Here is a 16,592-nt window from a genome sequence, read left to right on the forward strand (position 1 = left end):
AAACCTAAGACATTTGCGATAATAGAGAAACATAGGACACTTCAGAAAATTTTCCACATGACTTTTATTTATTTATTTTTAAATTTAATTTTGATTTTATATTGGAGTATAGTTGATTGATCACATGATGACTCTTAAATGCACAGCACCTAAAGAACTATCCATAAGTTAGTCTGCCCTGGATTAGCAAAGCATATTATTTTGGGTAGAAAGATGGTGTTAAGCACAGGATAGCACAGAGGCAAATTTCCTTTAAGGTCTAATAACAAGTAAAGCTATATTTTCAGATCTTCTCCATTCATGCAAATACATACTATGCTAGGTGACTCATTTCCAGATTCAAATCATGCTGCCACTAACAATCACTTGAAGTAAAATGAAAATATTTAAAAATCAGAAAGTAACTATAAATTAAAAATTTTTAATATAATCTTTATTTTTTATACAAATTGATATTTTAACACTGTCTAACAAGCTATGTAGCACAAATCGTTATCAAACCATTTTAATAATTTCTGCCTTTCCACCACATGAGGACTCAGTGAAAGGTCAGCAGGTTACAATTCAGGAAATGGCAGAATCCAACCACGCTGGCACCCTGATCTTGGACTTCTGAGCCTCCAGAACTTTCATCACCAACTGAGGTATGTACCCCTATATACAGATGAAGCCATGAAAAGAAAAATATGGTACATCTCCCCAACTCTACCATCTCCTAGCTTTGTGACCTTGGAGTTCACAGTCAAATGGAGAAGACAAGCAAGTAAGCAATTCTGTAATTCAATCTGCAAGACCATTCAGCTGACCTGTAGAAGAGGGACTGGAGGAAGTCCAATATTAGAGGTTATGGTAATATTCCAGTCACGAGAAAAGCACTTGGGCTATGGCAGCAGCAATGGAGGTGAAAAGAAGATGGATTTAACATGGCTTACAAAAATACAGGGGATGAAGGAATAAGTTAAATGATACCAGGACAGGGCTCAAAGTTCTTTGAGATAACTGGCCCAGGCCCTTAAATAAACTAAGGCCACAGGAAAAAAGGATGGAGGTGAGAGAGCTGTTCTACAATAAAAGATGAGAAAACTTTTGAATAAATGAGAGAGAAATACAGATTAAGCATAATGGACACACAAAAGAAGAAATGTCAGAGGACACTGAGTGCTCAAAGAAGACAGAAGACCTTGACGTAAAGATACTGGGACTGGATTGTAAGGAAAAGGTCAGAGTTGGCCTCCCTTAAAGGAGTGACTGTGGCTGGAGATAAGCAGAGTCAGTGACTAAGTCTTAGAAAATGCTTATGGTTTACTAGGAAGTGAAACCCATGAGACCAAGAAGGAAATCAATGGGAAATTAACTTACAGTGTCCTGGAACCTAAAGAAGGGAAGAACTTCAAGGAATGTGTGAATGAGTGTGTCACCTAAAACCAAAACAGGAAGTTACTGTGCCCTCCAATGAGGTTTATGTTATACAAATATAAAACACGTATAGAGTTACACACATATACACATAAATAAATACATATGTATACACATATATGTTTGCATGTTATAGGTCAATCTACCTTGATTCATCTAAAAGACTTGTCTTTTTCTGGACTTTCCTGGTGGTCCAGTAGTAAAGAATCTGCCTTCCAATGCAGGGGACTTGGGTTCGATCCCTGGTCAGGGAACTAAGATCCCACATGCCATGAGGCAACTAAGCCCGCACGCCACAACAACTGAGCTTGCGTGCCACAACTACTGAGCTTGCACACCTCAACGAGAGCCCGCGTGCTGCAACTACAGAGCCCACACGCCACAACTAGAGAGAAGCCCGCGCCACAATGAAAGATCCCGCAAGCGGCCTCAAGGAAGACCCCGCGTGCCACAACTAACACCCAACGCAGCTAAAAAAAATAAATTAAATAAATAAATAAATAAATAAAAGACTTGTCTTTTTTGCATTAAATTTCCTTGGTACATTTGTCAAAAATAAACCGACCATTAATGTGTGCACCTATTTTCCAACTCACTTCTGTTTCATTGACCTAAATGTTTATTTTCATGCTATCCCACTTTCTTGGTTAGTATATATAGGTTTATAATAGGTCTTGAAATCAGATAGTATTATATATTCTTCAACTTTGTTCTTGTTTAAAGTAGGTTTGGCTATTCTAGGTCCATTACATTTCTATATAAATTTTAGAATTAGCCTGCCAATTTCTACCAAAAAAAAAAATCTTTAGTGAAAATTTTTATCTTAGCAATAACGAATCATCTAATCCATGAGCATACATATACATTTACTGAGATGTTTTTGAATGTTCTCAGCAATGTTTAGTAGTTTTTACTGTACCTGTCTTACACACATTTTGTTAACTGTATCCTAAATATTTCTAGGTTTGAATGTTATTGTAAATCGTGTTTTGAGAATTTCAGTTTCCAGTTGTTCACTGGTAGTGAAGAGAAATAAAATTGTTTTTTACATATTGACCAAGTAACCCATGACCTTAGTAAATTTAGTAGTAGTTTTACTGGAGACTGTAATATACAATCATGTTGTTTGCAAAGTGAGTCAGTTTTACTTATTCCTTTCCTATCTGTATGCTTTTATTTGTCTTTTTATTGCCTTGTTGCACTGGTAGGGCTCCCAGTATCATAATGAATGGAAGTACTGATATATCAAATCTGTTAGAATTCTGCTCATTCTACTGCAAATATTTTGGATATTAAAGCTGAGAGATCTGTGATAGATACGTTAAATCACTTTTTTGTAATTGACCATATAAAAGAAAAAATTATGAAAGTGAAAGATATTATGAAAATTAAGAAATGTGAACTATCATTCAACCAAAACAAAATATTAATTATAAGAAAAATTGTGTAATTATGTGACCGCCCCCCTTTTTGATGACAGATGAAAAATATATTGAATCTTTAGGTTCTTTCATTTACTGTATCCTAAACTTGGCTAATGATAGTTGTAAAGCTCAGCTCACTGAAAATGAAATAAAATTAAACCAATTAATATGACTTTTGGATAAACAAATATGACTTTTGGATGGAGTCTAAATATCTCTAAATATCCCAAACAGCATTTAGAAGAGCTAGAAAAGCGCTGAATAGAACTGCACTTAGTTTAATATAAGATGAGAGGTGATTCATGACTAGGAACATTAAGACAAATTACTACTTTTTGAGACTACAGGTTGGCTAGTGACTAATACTTAGGGAGGAAATTGTTGAAAATATTTGATGTCATTTTTTTATGTAAAATCTTGACTCAAACTAGAGTATTATTCAGCTAGTGTCAGCAGCATCAAATAAAGAATCATATTTACAATTTTTAAATATCAGCAAATGATTTAGAAATTATTGTTTCATGTGCATGTGTATAAAATAAATTGATATCTTTTTCCTATGTTTTCTTCTGGAAGCTTTTATAGTTTTAGTTTTTTTGATCAATGATTCATTCTGAATTAATTTTTTTGTGTCAAGTACTTCTTTGAAGAAATGATCTGGTGATGTGCCCAAAACTATTTGTGGAAATGTTGACACATGTTTAGGATTTGACTACATCAAAGAGTAGTTCTGAACATCTCAGCTTTCATATATTGCAAGAAAACTATCAACATTTGCTTAATAGCATTAGTACATATGAGGGAGAAATGAAAAGAAAAAGTAAAACTGCAGGGTTAATATTCTTCCAATTTCATAATTCAATTCCTGATTTGCAGGTATATTATTTATGTTTCTCTGATGCTTAATCAATATGACAGTAAACATGAAATTTATTAAGAAAAGCTTTCTGATTTGTTTGATTTACATCCCTCATTGCATATGATTAAATTTAGTGACTTAGAACCAAATATGTGGAAAATGTTTTTTTAGTTTTGACTGAAACTATACACAACTTCTCCCTAGAGAGACACTGGCAATGAGGTTTTCAGTTAAATATTTCTTACTGAAATATTTTTCTTAAACACCATATTTATTATTTCAAATATTGTTTCACCTAGCTATATGAGTTCAATAAACATTAAATATCTTCAAAGTCATGAATTTCTCATTTTAAGTAATCTATATAAATATTTCAAAAAGCTGTTTTCTCATTTCAGTAAATACATGTTAGCTAGCAGGTGAAAAACAAATTTAGAATATAATGATAGTCCCATAAATATTAATTTTTTGAAATTTCTATTAAATATTTCATGTCTTAAAATACTGTACTAAAACTGCATAGTTGACAGAATTTTTTAAATGCTGATGGTACTTTTCCAAATGTTTTTGTTCACTCTGACAGTGGAAAAACTTTATTATTTTGATCACTTTATTATCTAACATAAATTCATGATGTTTCCTTAATTTTTTTCCTCACTGACTGCTGCAAAAATTCTTTACTTTGCCAGAAACATTAATAGAACATGATTGACATTCTGATGTAATGTATTTAGAACCTTCAACTTCTAATGATACAATTCTTAAGCACCTTTGCATCCAAAGTTTATATCATTAAGCAATAACAAATCACTACATTTTGCTGAAATAATAAAAATATTTTTCATTCCAGAAATAAAGATTACTTTTACTTTGCACCGAGTCCTAAAGTTTCAAGAGGTTCCAGATCGTTCTAAATTCTTCAACATATCAGAAGATGTTCTACACTGCAATTTATTATTAACATAATTTCTTCATTGTACTCCTGCACATTCAAAAGATTTATTTACAAAACAGAAATGATAGGGACTTCCCTGGTGGTCCAGTGGTTAAGACTTTGCCTTCCTATGCAGGGGGTGTGGGTTCATCCCTGGTCGGAAAGTTAAGATCCCACATGCCTTGCAGCCAAAAAACCAAAACATAAAACAGAGGCAGTATTTTAACAAATTCAATAAAGACTTTAAAAATGGTCCACATCAAAAGAAAAAAAAATGATAAACTGCTTCATAGTAAAATTTATACTATTAATTATTTACAGCATTTATCAAGGTTATTATTATACTATTTTCTACTTAGCAGGGACTTATTACAATATTTTTAAAATTTCAATTTTAAAAATCAAAGAGGAGGGAACACATCCTAACTCATTCTATGAGGCCAGCATTATCCTGGTAATAAAGCCCAACAAAGATAATACAAAAAAGAAAAGCTACAGATCAGTGTCTCTTATGAACACTAATACAAAAATCTTCAACAAAGTACTAGTAAACAGAATTCAGCAACATATTAAAAAGATGATACACCATAACCAAATGAGATTTATTCCAGGAATGGAAGGATGATTCAACATATGAAAATCAATCAAGATAACACACCACATTAACAGAATAAAGGATAAAAAACCCATGATCACCTTGATAGATATAGAAAAAGCATGTAACAAAATTCAATACCCTTTCATGATAAAAACAGTGAATAAATTAGGAACAGGGAGAAAATATCTCAACATAATAAATGCCATATATGAAAACCCATGATGAACATCAGACTGAATGACAAAAGACTGAGAAGATCTCATCCTTTAATATCAGGAACAAAACAAGGATGCCAAATTTCACCACTTCTATTTAACACAGTACTGGAAGTTCTAGCCAGAACAATTAGGCAAGCAAAAGAAATAAAATGCATCAAAACTGGGAAGGAAGAAACAAAATTATGTTTCCAGATCATATGTTCTTTTATGTAGAAAATCCCAAAGATTCCTCCAAAAAAACTGTTAGAAAATATGAACTCAGCAAAGCAGCAGAATACAAAGTCAACAAAAATCAGTTGCATTTCTATACATGAGCAATGAACAATCTAAAAAAGAAATTACAAAAACAATTCTATTTTACTATCATCAAAAAGAATAAAATGCTTAGGAATTAATTTAACCAAGGAGGTGAAAGACTTGTATAATGAAAAATATAAAACACTCCTTATTAAGACATAAATAAATGGAAATACATCCCATGTTCATGGACTGCAAGACTTAATATTAAGATGTCAATACTACTCAAAGCAATCTACAGTTTCAATGCAAGCTCTGTCGAAATCCCAATGACACTTTTTGCAGAAATAGAAAAACCCATCCTAAAATTCATATAGAATCTCAAGGGACCCTGAATAGACAAAACCATCCCCCAAAATATGAAAAAAAGCCAGAGCATTCACACTTTTGGATTTCAACATGCCTTACAAAGCTTTAGTAATCAAAATTATGTGATAATCATACAAAGATAGACATATAGACATGGAACAGAATACGGAGCCCAGAAATAAACCCTTGCATATATGGTCAAATGACTTTTGACAAGAGTGCCAAGATCATTCAATGGGGAAAGGACACTCTTTTCAACAAATGGCACTGTAAAAACTGAATAACCACATGTAAAAGAATGAAGCTGGACCCTCATCTCATACCATATACAAAATTCAACTTAAAATGGGTCAGAGATAAATAACAAGGACACACTGTATAGCACAGGGCATTATAGCCATTATCTTATAATAACATTTAGTGGAGTATAATCTGTAAAAAAATAATGAATCACTATGCTGTACACCTGAAACTAATATAATATTGTAAACCAACTATACTTCAATTGGGAAAAAAAGCGGGGGGGGTCAAAGAACTAAAGGTAAGACCTAAACTATAAAACTCGTAAACAAAAAAAAGTACAAAAGCTTCACTACACTGAATTTGGCAGTGATTTCTTGGATATGGCACCAAAGGCATAAGCAATAAAAGGAAAAAACTAAGACATATTGAACTTCTTGAAAATTAAAAAATTTTGTGCATCAAAAGATACTATCAACATAGTAAAACGGCAACCCACAAAACTGGTGAAAATATTTATAAATCATATATCTGATAAGAGATTAACATACAGAATACATAATTAACCCTAAAACTCAACAACAGAAAAACGGATTCAAAAATGGGCAAAAGGGCTTCCCTGGTGGTGCAGTGGTTGAGAGTCCACCTGCTGATGCAGGGGACACGGGTTCGTGTCCCGCTCCAGGAGGATCCCACATGCCATGGAGCGGCTGGGCCCATGAGCCATGGCCACTGAACCTGTGCGTCCAGAGCCTGTGCTCCGCAAAGGGAGAGGCCACAACAGTGAGAGGGCTGCGTACCGCAAAAAAAAAAAAAAAAAAAAAAAAAAGGGCAAAAGACTCAGACATTTCTCCAAATAAGATACACAAATGGCTAACGAACACATGAAAACATGCTCAACACCACTAATCATTAGGGAAATGCAAATCAAAATTACAATACGACTTCATACCCATTAAAGTGGACACTATCAAAAACAAAAACAAAAACAAGCGTTGGAAAGGATATGGAGAAACTGGAACCCTTGTGCACTGTGGATGGGAATTTAAAATGGTGGAGCTATGTGGAAAATAGTATGGTGGTTTCTTAAAAACTTAAAAATAGAATTACAACATGACCCAGCAATTCCACTTCTGGATATATACCCAAAAGAACTGAAAGCGGGTCACAAATAGATATCCGAGTACCCATGTTCATAGCAGCTTTATTCACTGTAGCTAAAATGTGGAAGCAACTCAAGTGTACACTGACTGATGAATGGATAAGTAGAGTGTGATAAATATATACCATGGAATATTATTCAGCCTTAAAAAGGAAGGAAATTCTGACATATCCTACAACATGATGAACTTTCAGGATATTATGCTAAGTGATATGTTAGTCACAAAAAGACAAATACAGTATGATTCCACTTATATGAGGTACCTTAGAGTAGTCAAAATCACAGACATAGAAAGTAAAATGGTGTTTCCAGCGGCTACAGGGAGAGGGTAATGGGGAGTTATTCTTTAATGGATATAGAGGTTCAAGTTTTACAAGTCTGAAAGAGTTATGGAGAAGCATGGTGGTGATGATTGTACACTGTGAATATGTTTAATACCACTGACCTGAACACTTAAAAATAGAGAAGATAGTAAATTTTATGCTATGTGTATTTTATCACAAGAAAAAATTGGACAAAAAAATTTAACAGAGTAGACAGCTTTTCTTTCTCTTCCCACAGCACGATGGACAAAACTCTAACATAGTATTTATAATAATATTACAAAATTGCCTGTGTAAGTACTCTCTCCCTTAAAAGAATACTATCGGCTTGTCAAACCAGATGTCTTCAGTGTCTACTGGAGAAGTGCCTATTGCAGGATGTATAGGAGGCAGCAGAATGTGGTCGCTGAGATATCAGCTCTGAAGTGAGGTTGCTGGGGTCTGCATATCAATTCCATCATTTGCTAGCTTTGCAAACTTGACCAAGTCACTAAATCTCTCCAAGCCTCAGATTTCTCAGGTGTAAGATGGAAATAAAAATATTATTATCCATTGGGTTGTTGTGAAGAATTAAAATAATACATAAAATTTATATTGTTAAATATATTGTTATTATTAAAACCACTCAACAGATTTTGCTGAACTCAAGTGAATAAACTCTTTAAACTTTTAACATTATTCCATCACAGTTAAATTTAATGAAGGTAATGAAAAATCTGTCCTGCCTATTCATCAAAATAAAGTCTAGATTCTCTAATTACATTAGGCTAATTCTGGAAAAACTATATACATTCTACAGTTCACACTTCCTTACTCTGGATTTTCATTAAAAGTGGAAATGGTAATACCTATTTCAGCCACAAACCAAAAGCTTTCACAAACTGCCCCTCCATTCTAGAGATCAGTCAAGTACATTCCACCTTCTACATTTTATAAATCTTAACAGATTAATGACTTAAGACATAAAAACCATATTTTAATATAATGTATGTAGTCTCAAGTAACCAACTCACTTAATAACCTATTCCATACTTACTCAGGTGGTTGGTTTCAGTTACAGTATATTTTTAATAAGCTTCTGCTGAAAAAGTCATTTCCCACAATAATGATGACAGAAACTCATTGCATGGCATTAAGAACAAGTTCATTAAGGAAATGAAACAAAGGTAGTACATGATTATATGTAAAGTATTCCTGTTTCATTTTATGTATGAGTTAACAAAAACGGCAACCATAACAAATCAAAATTCTATCCTATGGCTAAGCAGAATAAAACTTCCTATTTTGAGAGAGAACAAAATTTAAGTTTCAACTGCCATTCACAGGTTTCTTTCTCCTTCTCCCAAATTATAGTATCAATACAACTTATTAAAGATTTAAAATAACAAAAATATTTATTTCAAAATCATCTGTTTGTTGAAAGTAATTCTATGAATGACTCAACTATGTACTATTTCATTTCGTATTCTTGAACATAATAAAATTTGATTCAGGGAAATAAATAAAGTTTAAATACTACAAGACTTTTATAGACTCATTATTTCACAGAATTATTTCCAATCTTTATTTGAATAAAGACCTCCTTCAATTTAAGTAAATTGATTCTTACCTCCTGATTAAATTTATGTGCCATCTCATTAAGTAGTGAGGAAAAGAAACTAGTGTTTTGTAGCAGGACTCGACCCATAACGCCGAGATACGTTGACATCACTACAGGATACCTCTGTACAATTAAAATACAGCATATGTAAAACTGTGTTATGGTACAAATATAAACAATCATTGACAAAAAGTAACAATCAACAGGGATATGAAATAACAATATTCTTCTTTACACTGCTTCTTCAGAATGAACACCAATATTGCCTGAGTTCTAACTAAATATATGTCATACAAGGTAATATATATGTATTATGTACATAGTTATATGGATTACATATGTGAAGAAAAAATAATTTTTCAATGAATAAGGAAAATAATTAAAATAGAACCCTAGAATCCAATACTAACTTTAGAAGCTTAAGAAAAATCTTACCTCCCCTTCTATAATACCTCTGAAAACACAGGGTAGAATTGGTTGAAACATTTGCGGGCTTAATACTGGGTTCACTTTAAGGGCATTTTCCACAACCTAAAAACCAAAATGACACATTGGTAATGCTTAATAATGCAAGTCACTGCTTTATGCAAAACACAGGTAAAGAAAACAACGTATTAAATATCACATATATATAAGTACATGAAGTATTCAATATTCTAGACACACTTTTATAAGATAATCCATTAAAAATTACAATTCGATTTTAAGTATGTAATATTTAGACAGTTATACATCTTACATAGAATTATAATTAATCCCATTTTGATAACAGATATGTTGTTAATGTACTTCTTATCTTTGCATTTTAAATAAATAACCCTTATAAAATGTTAAAGTCTATTTAATGTTTTATAATGTTTATTGTCTTATTGAGGCAATAAAAGGCACTTCAAAAGTATTTTAATAGTGAAAAGGGAAATCAGTAACAACTACACTCACTATCCAAAAATAAGTTTACATTTAAATTTATCCATAAATTGGATGGAAAAGGGCATGTTGCATATATACTGCATATTTACTAAATGAGAAATAATCTTATTTTATTTATAATACAATCATACAGATTATTAACCATGCACATTGTTACAGATGAAAATTTGAAACATAAATTACTTTTATCTGAGTGAGATGGGCTCCCTCTATAACAAAGACAGGCAGCATGAAATTCAAACTGGGGTGGGATTTGTTTGTTTGTTTGTTCCAGGGTTGGGGGGGAGGGGTGGAGTGAGGAAGGCAGTGGTCAGAAAGCAGCAGTGAGGTCCAAGAAGAAATGTCTATACTTCTAGCCCCACTGCTTGCGGGGTAAGAATGAAAGCAGACACCATTTGAGAGGGTTGTGGGCAAGTACCAGTCTCAAGGCAGAGCCAGGTTTCCCTTAAAACGTCCAGCAATGTTTTTCAAGACTGACTATTGGCATTCCGAGTGGGACAAGTGTTTACTGCGCAGGACTATTCCACCTATCGAGGGGTTCTTAGCATCTCTGATCTCTGTTCATTATGTGCCAATGGCATGCTCCCAACACAGGAACAAATACACCTCGTGCATTTCAAAACATTCTCAAGGTAAGCAAACAGTACAATGAATGACAACATCCTCTAATTTTGTGCAAGAAGTAAAAGGAATGTGCAAAGAAAAGTCTAAAAATACAATAACTTTTACTGTGGGCCGAACACCATGCTATCTAATAAGAAATACAGGATAAAAGATACCACAGTTCCTGATTAAAAGCAACAGGAGATGATGAGACTCAGAACATGATTAAATCTGACCTCAATAAGGTTTACTTTGTCAAAAAATTAGATTTGGAATAGAGGGGGAAGGTGTAGATAAGCTACCCAGAGGCAGATGTCACCGGACATTTTATCTATGAATGGAAAGCAAGGCCATCTGCTGATTGTTAGACACACTATAACTTCATTCCCTCCTAAAACCCCACTAAACTTATATAAAAAGATTTTAAAGGGCGGGTGAATAATTTTTAAAGGACAAAAGGAATGAGAGATGAATACTGGAAGGTACAAAGAAATTCAAGAGGTAAATGACTTATCAGATGAGAGAAAGCTGAAATCTAAGGTTACAATAGAGAAAGCTGAGAGCAACTCGATGCACATCAGATGTATCTTCTCCCTACCTCTCCCCACCAAAAACCACAGGAATTAGCAGAGCCATACATCTTTGGAAAGGAGGGTAAAGGAAAAGCTAAAAATAAGACAGGTTGGAAGTCTACTTAGGAAACAAATTGCCAGATATTCCCTAATCTGCATATTTGGGCAACTGACCTTCCCCCACCCCAGGAGAAGACAGTATATTTTCTTTAAAGGGTCTAAAAGAGAGACTTTCCAGACTAAAAGGGCCCAGGAGTGCCTGGTACTATTAATTAAAAAAACCCTAAATCAAGGTACATCACTGTAAAATTTCAGAACACTAGGAAAAAGAAAAAGAAGCTACAAGCTTGGGGAGGGGGAGCAAGGTGGGGGAGTTAGCATGGCTCTGAAAGAGACTTCTTCAAGAAAATTAAAGTAATAAAATCCTTATGGGTCAATGTGTCTGAACATATTGAACAGAGACAAGTGGCAGAGAACTCAGTGCACTTAAAAAATTACACTAGGGCTTCCCTGGTGGCGCAGTGGTGGAGAGTCCGCCTGCCGATGCAGGGGACACGGGTTCGTGCCCCGGTCTGGGAGGATCCCACATGCCGCGGAGCGGCTGGGCCCGTGAGCCATGGCCGCTGAGCCTGCGCTTCCGGAGCCTGTGCTCCGCAATGGGAGAGACCACAACAGTGAGAGGCCCGCGTACCGCAAAAAAAAAAAAAAAAAATTACACTAAAAAAATTATTAACTCCAAAGATTACAGAAATTTCTACAGAAAAGGAAAAGTAATCACATATTTAAGATTATGACTTTTAAAATGTAAATTCACTGAAACGTACCATTCAATACAATCCAGCTGTCATTATGCACTTTCTTTATATATAAAGGTACAGTATGTAAAGGATTCACTTATTTCAGAACTAAAATGGAGTCTTTGTATTCAAAAAGTTAGGAACCATAGAAACAATGAGATCCTTTCTGAAAAATTATGCAGGAAAATGCCACTATCAGACTTGGAGGCAAGGACTGTGGATCAGAATCAAGAGAAAATCAGAAAGCAGAGCTGATCAGATATAAAAAACCAATTGAACAGCTGACCAGAGGTGAAGAAGTCTGGGATTACTCCTAGTTTTCACGTTTGGTCAATGGGTACAATCGTGATGCCGTTAATAGTGAGGCTTCACTTTAGACATGGTGAACTTGAGAAACCTGTGGGAAAATCTGTATGGAATGGTCTTATTTCCACACACATAACACTCTATACAGTCCAATTTCTAGGGAAGGTATTGCAGTTGTGACCTAAAAGTCAGAGTTCAAATTATGACTATTTCCATAATGAAGAAGGTTCTTTCATAATGATCAGAATCCTACCAAACATTTTGATCAGCAGCGCTGCTTTCACTTCTAAACAAGATTTTGAAAAATGCATCTAACGATTTCAGTGGTAATACACAATTTTGTGTATTTTAAGTGAAATGCACGTATAGCCAGATGGCCAAACATGTCCAAGAAGGAAATAACACCAAAGACAACTAAAGCAATAACAGGTAGTTTATTAAAAGGTAATTTACAGATACTGAGAGAATTTAAATCATAAGTTACTCTTCTTGGGGAGAATCATTATGTTCTCAGGGATTTTAACATGTTTGATATGTTTTAATCCACTTAGTTTAGTTTTGTTTTGATGCTCAAACTGTCCCATTATTAGGCAGTGGGAGCTCCTTCAAGTTGACTCTTGCATCCTTTTGAGAAAATCCCACCTTCTCTTTCTTCCGGCACAAGGAGAGGTCCCCAGTTTATGTTGTGTCTCTCTTGCCCGAGCTCTGGAGTCAACCAGCAGGACACAGTATTTACAGACCATAATCTAGGTTCTAAGGTGCTCATTGCCACTGGATTGACACTGCTTCTAGGTCTTTGCTTACACAGATTTAGGAAATTTATTTTTCTCTTCCTGAGAAGTATATACCAATAATTCACCAAATTCAATTTAAGACTATAGCATTTTATATAACTTCTTTAATAGTTCCATCCTTCTTCCCTTATATTGAAAAATCCCAGATTCTAATAACCTTAGCTTATTTGCTTCTAACTGCTGTGTACAAAAATGCCCACATATGTACATATGGGTTTCAAAATAATAATACCGATATTACTGATAACAATAACAATACTGAAAGCAATTTATAATTTCCTTATGTTTCTTTTTGTTCTAACGTTATATCCCACCAGGGAGGTACATGTAAAATACTATTACTTGAAATATTCTCAGATGACTTATGGCACCAACATAATAATAGTTAGATTCAAATGTTTCCTTTTTTTTATGTTTAGAACTGCTTTTACTTTATTATTTTAAATCATGTGAAACATCTCTATGGCTTCAAACCCTAAAGTACAAAACATACATCCTGAAAGATCTAGCTTGCATTCTCTGTCCCTCTTTCCCCTACATAACTACTTTTCTTAATTTGGTTTATTTTTCCATTGCTATCTATGCTGCACTCTTTAAATACAAGAAAACTCTAAACACTGTTCCTTGCTTAACTCTAAAACTGTATACAGAGGTCATCTTCATTCCTTTCTAAGGCTGCACAGTACTCCTCTGTGTGGCTAAATAAGGTGCAGTACCGCCTATCATCCAATCACCTATTACTAATTATTTTTATCAGCATTTTGCTATTACAAATAGAACTTCTTAACTTTACTTTCAATCCACCCCCTTTCTGAATACACCTGAAATAGTTTAGAAACAGACTATGTTTTTATAATATAATCCCTGTGAAAAATGTAGGCTTTTAGTTTGTGCCTTACACTCAAACAATTTTTTTGATTTAGGCTTACATTGCATACAAAGTGGTTAAGACCACAGATGCTTAAGTCAGAATGCCTATGTTTATAACATGGCTCCAATACTTACTAGTTGTGTGACCTTGGACAAGGTATTTATCTTTTTGTGATTTAATTTCTCATCTGTAAAAATCGGGAAAAGAACAGTACCACTGTCACAGGTTTATGTGAGGATTAAATGAACTCTATGCTATGTGCTTAGAAATGTGTATCATACAGTAAATGCTAGTATTAGCTATAATTATTACAGAATAAATTATACCTTAAAAATACGCGTGCCATCTTAAATAAGGCTTATCACAGTGAATAAAACCAACATGGCTCACTACTGCTTAATAAGACCATGATAAAAGAGATAATTTCTAAACTCAAGTTGGTATGTATACATATGGATAAATTTCAAATTTAAAAAAAATGTTAAATTTGAGTATTTTTAGAATATAATTGTATTCATCTAGATAACTTGTTCCGAATCACAGAATACATTAAAGCCTATTTTTGCTCTGAAGGCAGGCATACTTGTCTCTCTATCCAATTTTCATAACATTGTAATTTTCTGCTTCAAAACAAAGAAGTTGCTTCCAGATACTGTCAGAAATTAGTATAACAGTGACACTTAGTCAAAAATATATTAAAAATGTGCATACTATATTAAGAAACAGTATCTGAGAGGTATTAAAAAATGGGAAAAAAATGAGCCAATATTAAAAACTATTATAACTTTATTGGAACTCTGAAAATAGGAAAATGCCAAAAATGTTGAGAGTTCTCTCAGCTTTCAAGTACAAGCATAAAAGAACCATTATCCTAAAATATTCTTTTATATAAAAAAAAACACAAATAATTTTTTCATGATAATTAGTATATTTCTAGTATTTAACATCCATTTAATAAACAATAAAATTCAGTTTCTGGGATTTCAAATCAAATACAGAGGTTTAGCTACAGCAATGTTATATAAAAATACAGTCTTAAACATATGTTATATAATTCAAGTATTTATATCCTATTTATGACCCCCTGGCTAGCATACTTAGAGAGAAACTGGTTTAATGTGTAACGCATGTTAAACGTTACAAATATTTCAATGTATATTTGGATGGTAACTGATTTGTGCTGAATCATTCAATCAAAAAATATTAGGCACAACTGGGGGACAAATAATAACATTACCTTCTCTCAGTTCAAGGAAAAAGGAGAAACAAATAGATTTCCTTCTAGTAAAACTGTAAGGGTAGTGCTGTACATTATATAAATTTGGAATTTTTCATAATAAAATTTTTTAAAAGAGCATGTTATTTTGAAAAGAAAGAAAGAATTTAAAACAATTATTTTTAAAAAGCCAGCTGAGATAACATGGTTCTGGAAAAAGAGTAAAATTCTATCGCTGTGCAAATCATCTACTTAAGTTATAAAAAATTTAACTAATGTACTATTTTAAATAAACATTTATTTACAAAAGATGGTCAAAGGAAGAGTTCCCTGGTGGCCTGTTTTCCCCCAAAGGGAGATTAAATAATTAGATAACTATATAATTAGATTAAAATAGCCAACACTTGTATTAGCTGATTACATGTTAGGCAATGTTACAAGTGCTTTATACATATAAGGTCATATAATCCTCACCACAACCTAAGGAAGTACGTAACATTTTTATTCCCATTTTACAGATGGAAAGTGAGGAGCAGAGATTAACTGGTTCACCTCACACAGCTGTGAAGTAGCAGGGCTAATATTCTAACCCTAGCAGTTTTGCTTAAGTCACCTGCTAAGTTACACTAGGTCTAATTATTTTGTAAGAATATAATTTAAAACAAATAGTAAAAGAAAATAAATATTCTCCTTACGATATATCCTAAAAACTTGCCTCATTTTTCAAATAAATTTCACAATCCCATTCCATATGACTCAGAAAAAGTTGTCTTTCAATAATTACTAATAATATTGCAGAAAAGCAGGAGGAAAAAAACACTTTCAATTCAAATTTTTTCTGGTAGGTGTTTATAAACATAAGAAACAACCTTTTTTCATCACTTAGAATTTATAGATTATAATTTGTCACAGGGATTTCAGATAATATATAGTTATAGATTATTAAAAATCATATAGTACAACATCTTATATAATAAATAAGAGAATTTAAGTCCAAAATGTACTCAAGAATGTATAAGTAACAGAGCTGGGTGTACAAAACCAAGGCACAGGTCAATGAGAGAACAACATTCCAAATGCAGTTATTATTTACTAAACTTAGGATCATGGAAAAGCTTACAGT

The 16,592-nt window shown here is 33.3% G+C and overlaps 1 protein-coding gene across 10 annotated transcripts in view; it reads right to left on the reverse strand.

Moving 5' to 3' along the window:
- Window positions 1-16,592, reverse strand: part of IPO11 (importin 11) — a 263,491-nt gene that overhangs the window by 124,882 nt on the left and 122,017 nt on the right. For all 10 annotated transcript variants that reach the window (XR_004486171.2, XM_049707903.1, XM_033437895.2 and 7 more), the window contains exons 25-26: window positions 9,816-9,911; window positions 9,390-9,503 (exon numbers count right to left, since the gene is read on the reverse strand). Coding sequence is in view for 9 of the 10 variants with exons in the window: in XM_049707903.1 (XP_049563860.1) it covers window positions 9,390-9,503; window positions 9,816-9,911 (210 nt within the window). In the remaining variant the exon portion in view is untranslated. The remainder of the gene's footprint in view (window positions 1-9,389; window positions 9,504-9,815; window positions 9,912-16,592) is intronic.

Source organism: Orcinus orca, chromosome 3 (genome assembly GCF_937001465.1).
Source record: "Orcinus orca chromosome 3, mOrcOrc1.1, whole genome shotgun sequence".
Taxonomy (NCBI): Eukaryota; Metazoa; Chordata; class Mammalia; order Artiodactyla; family Delphinidae; genus Orcinus; species Orcinus orca.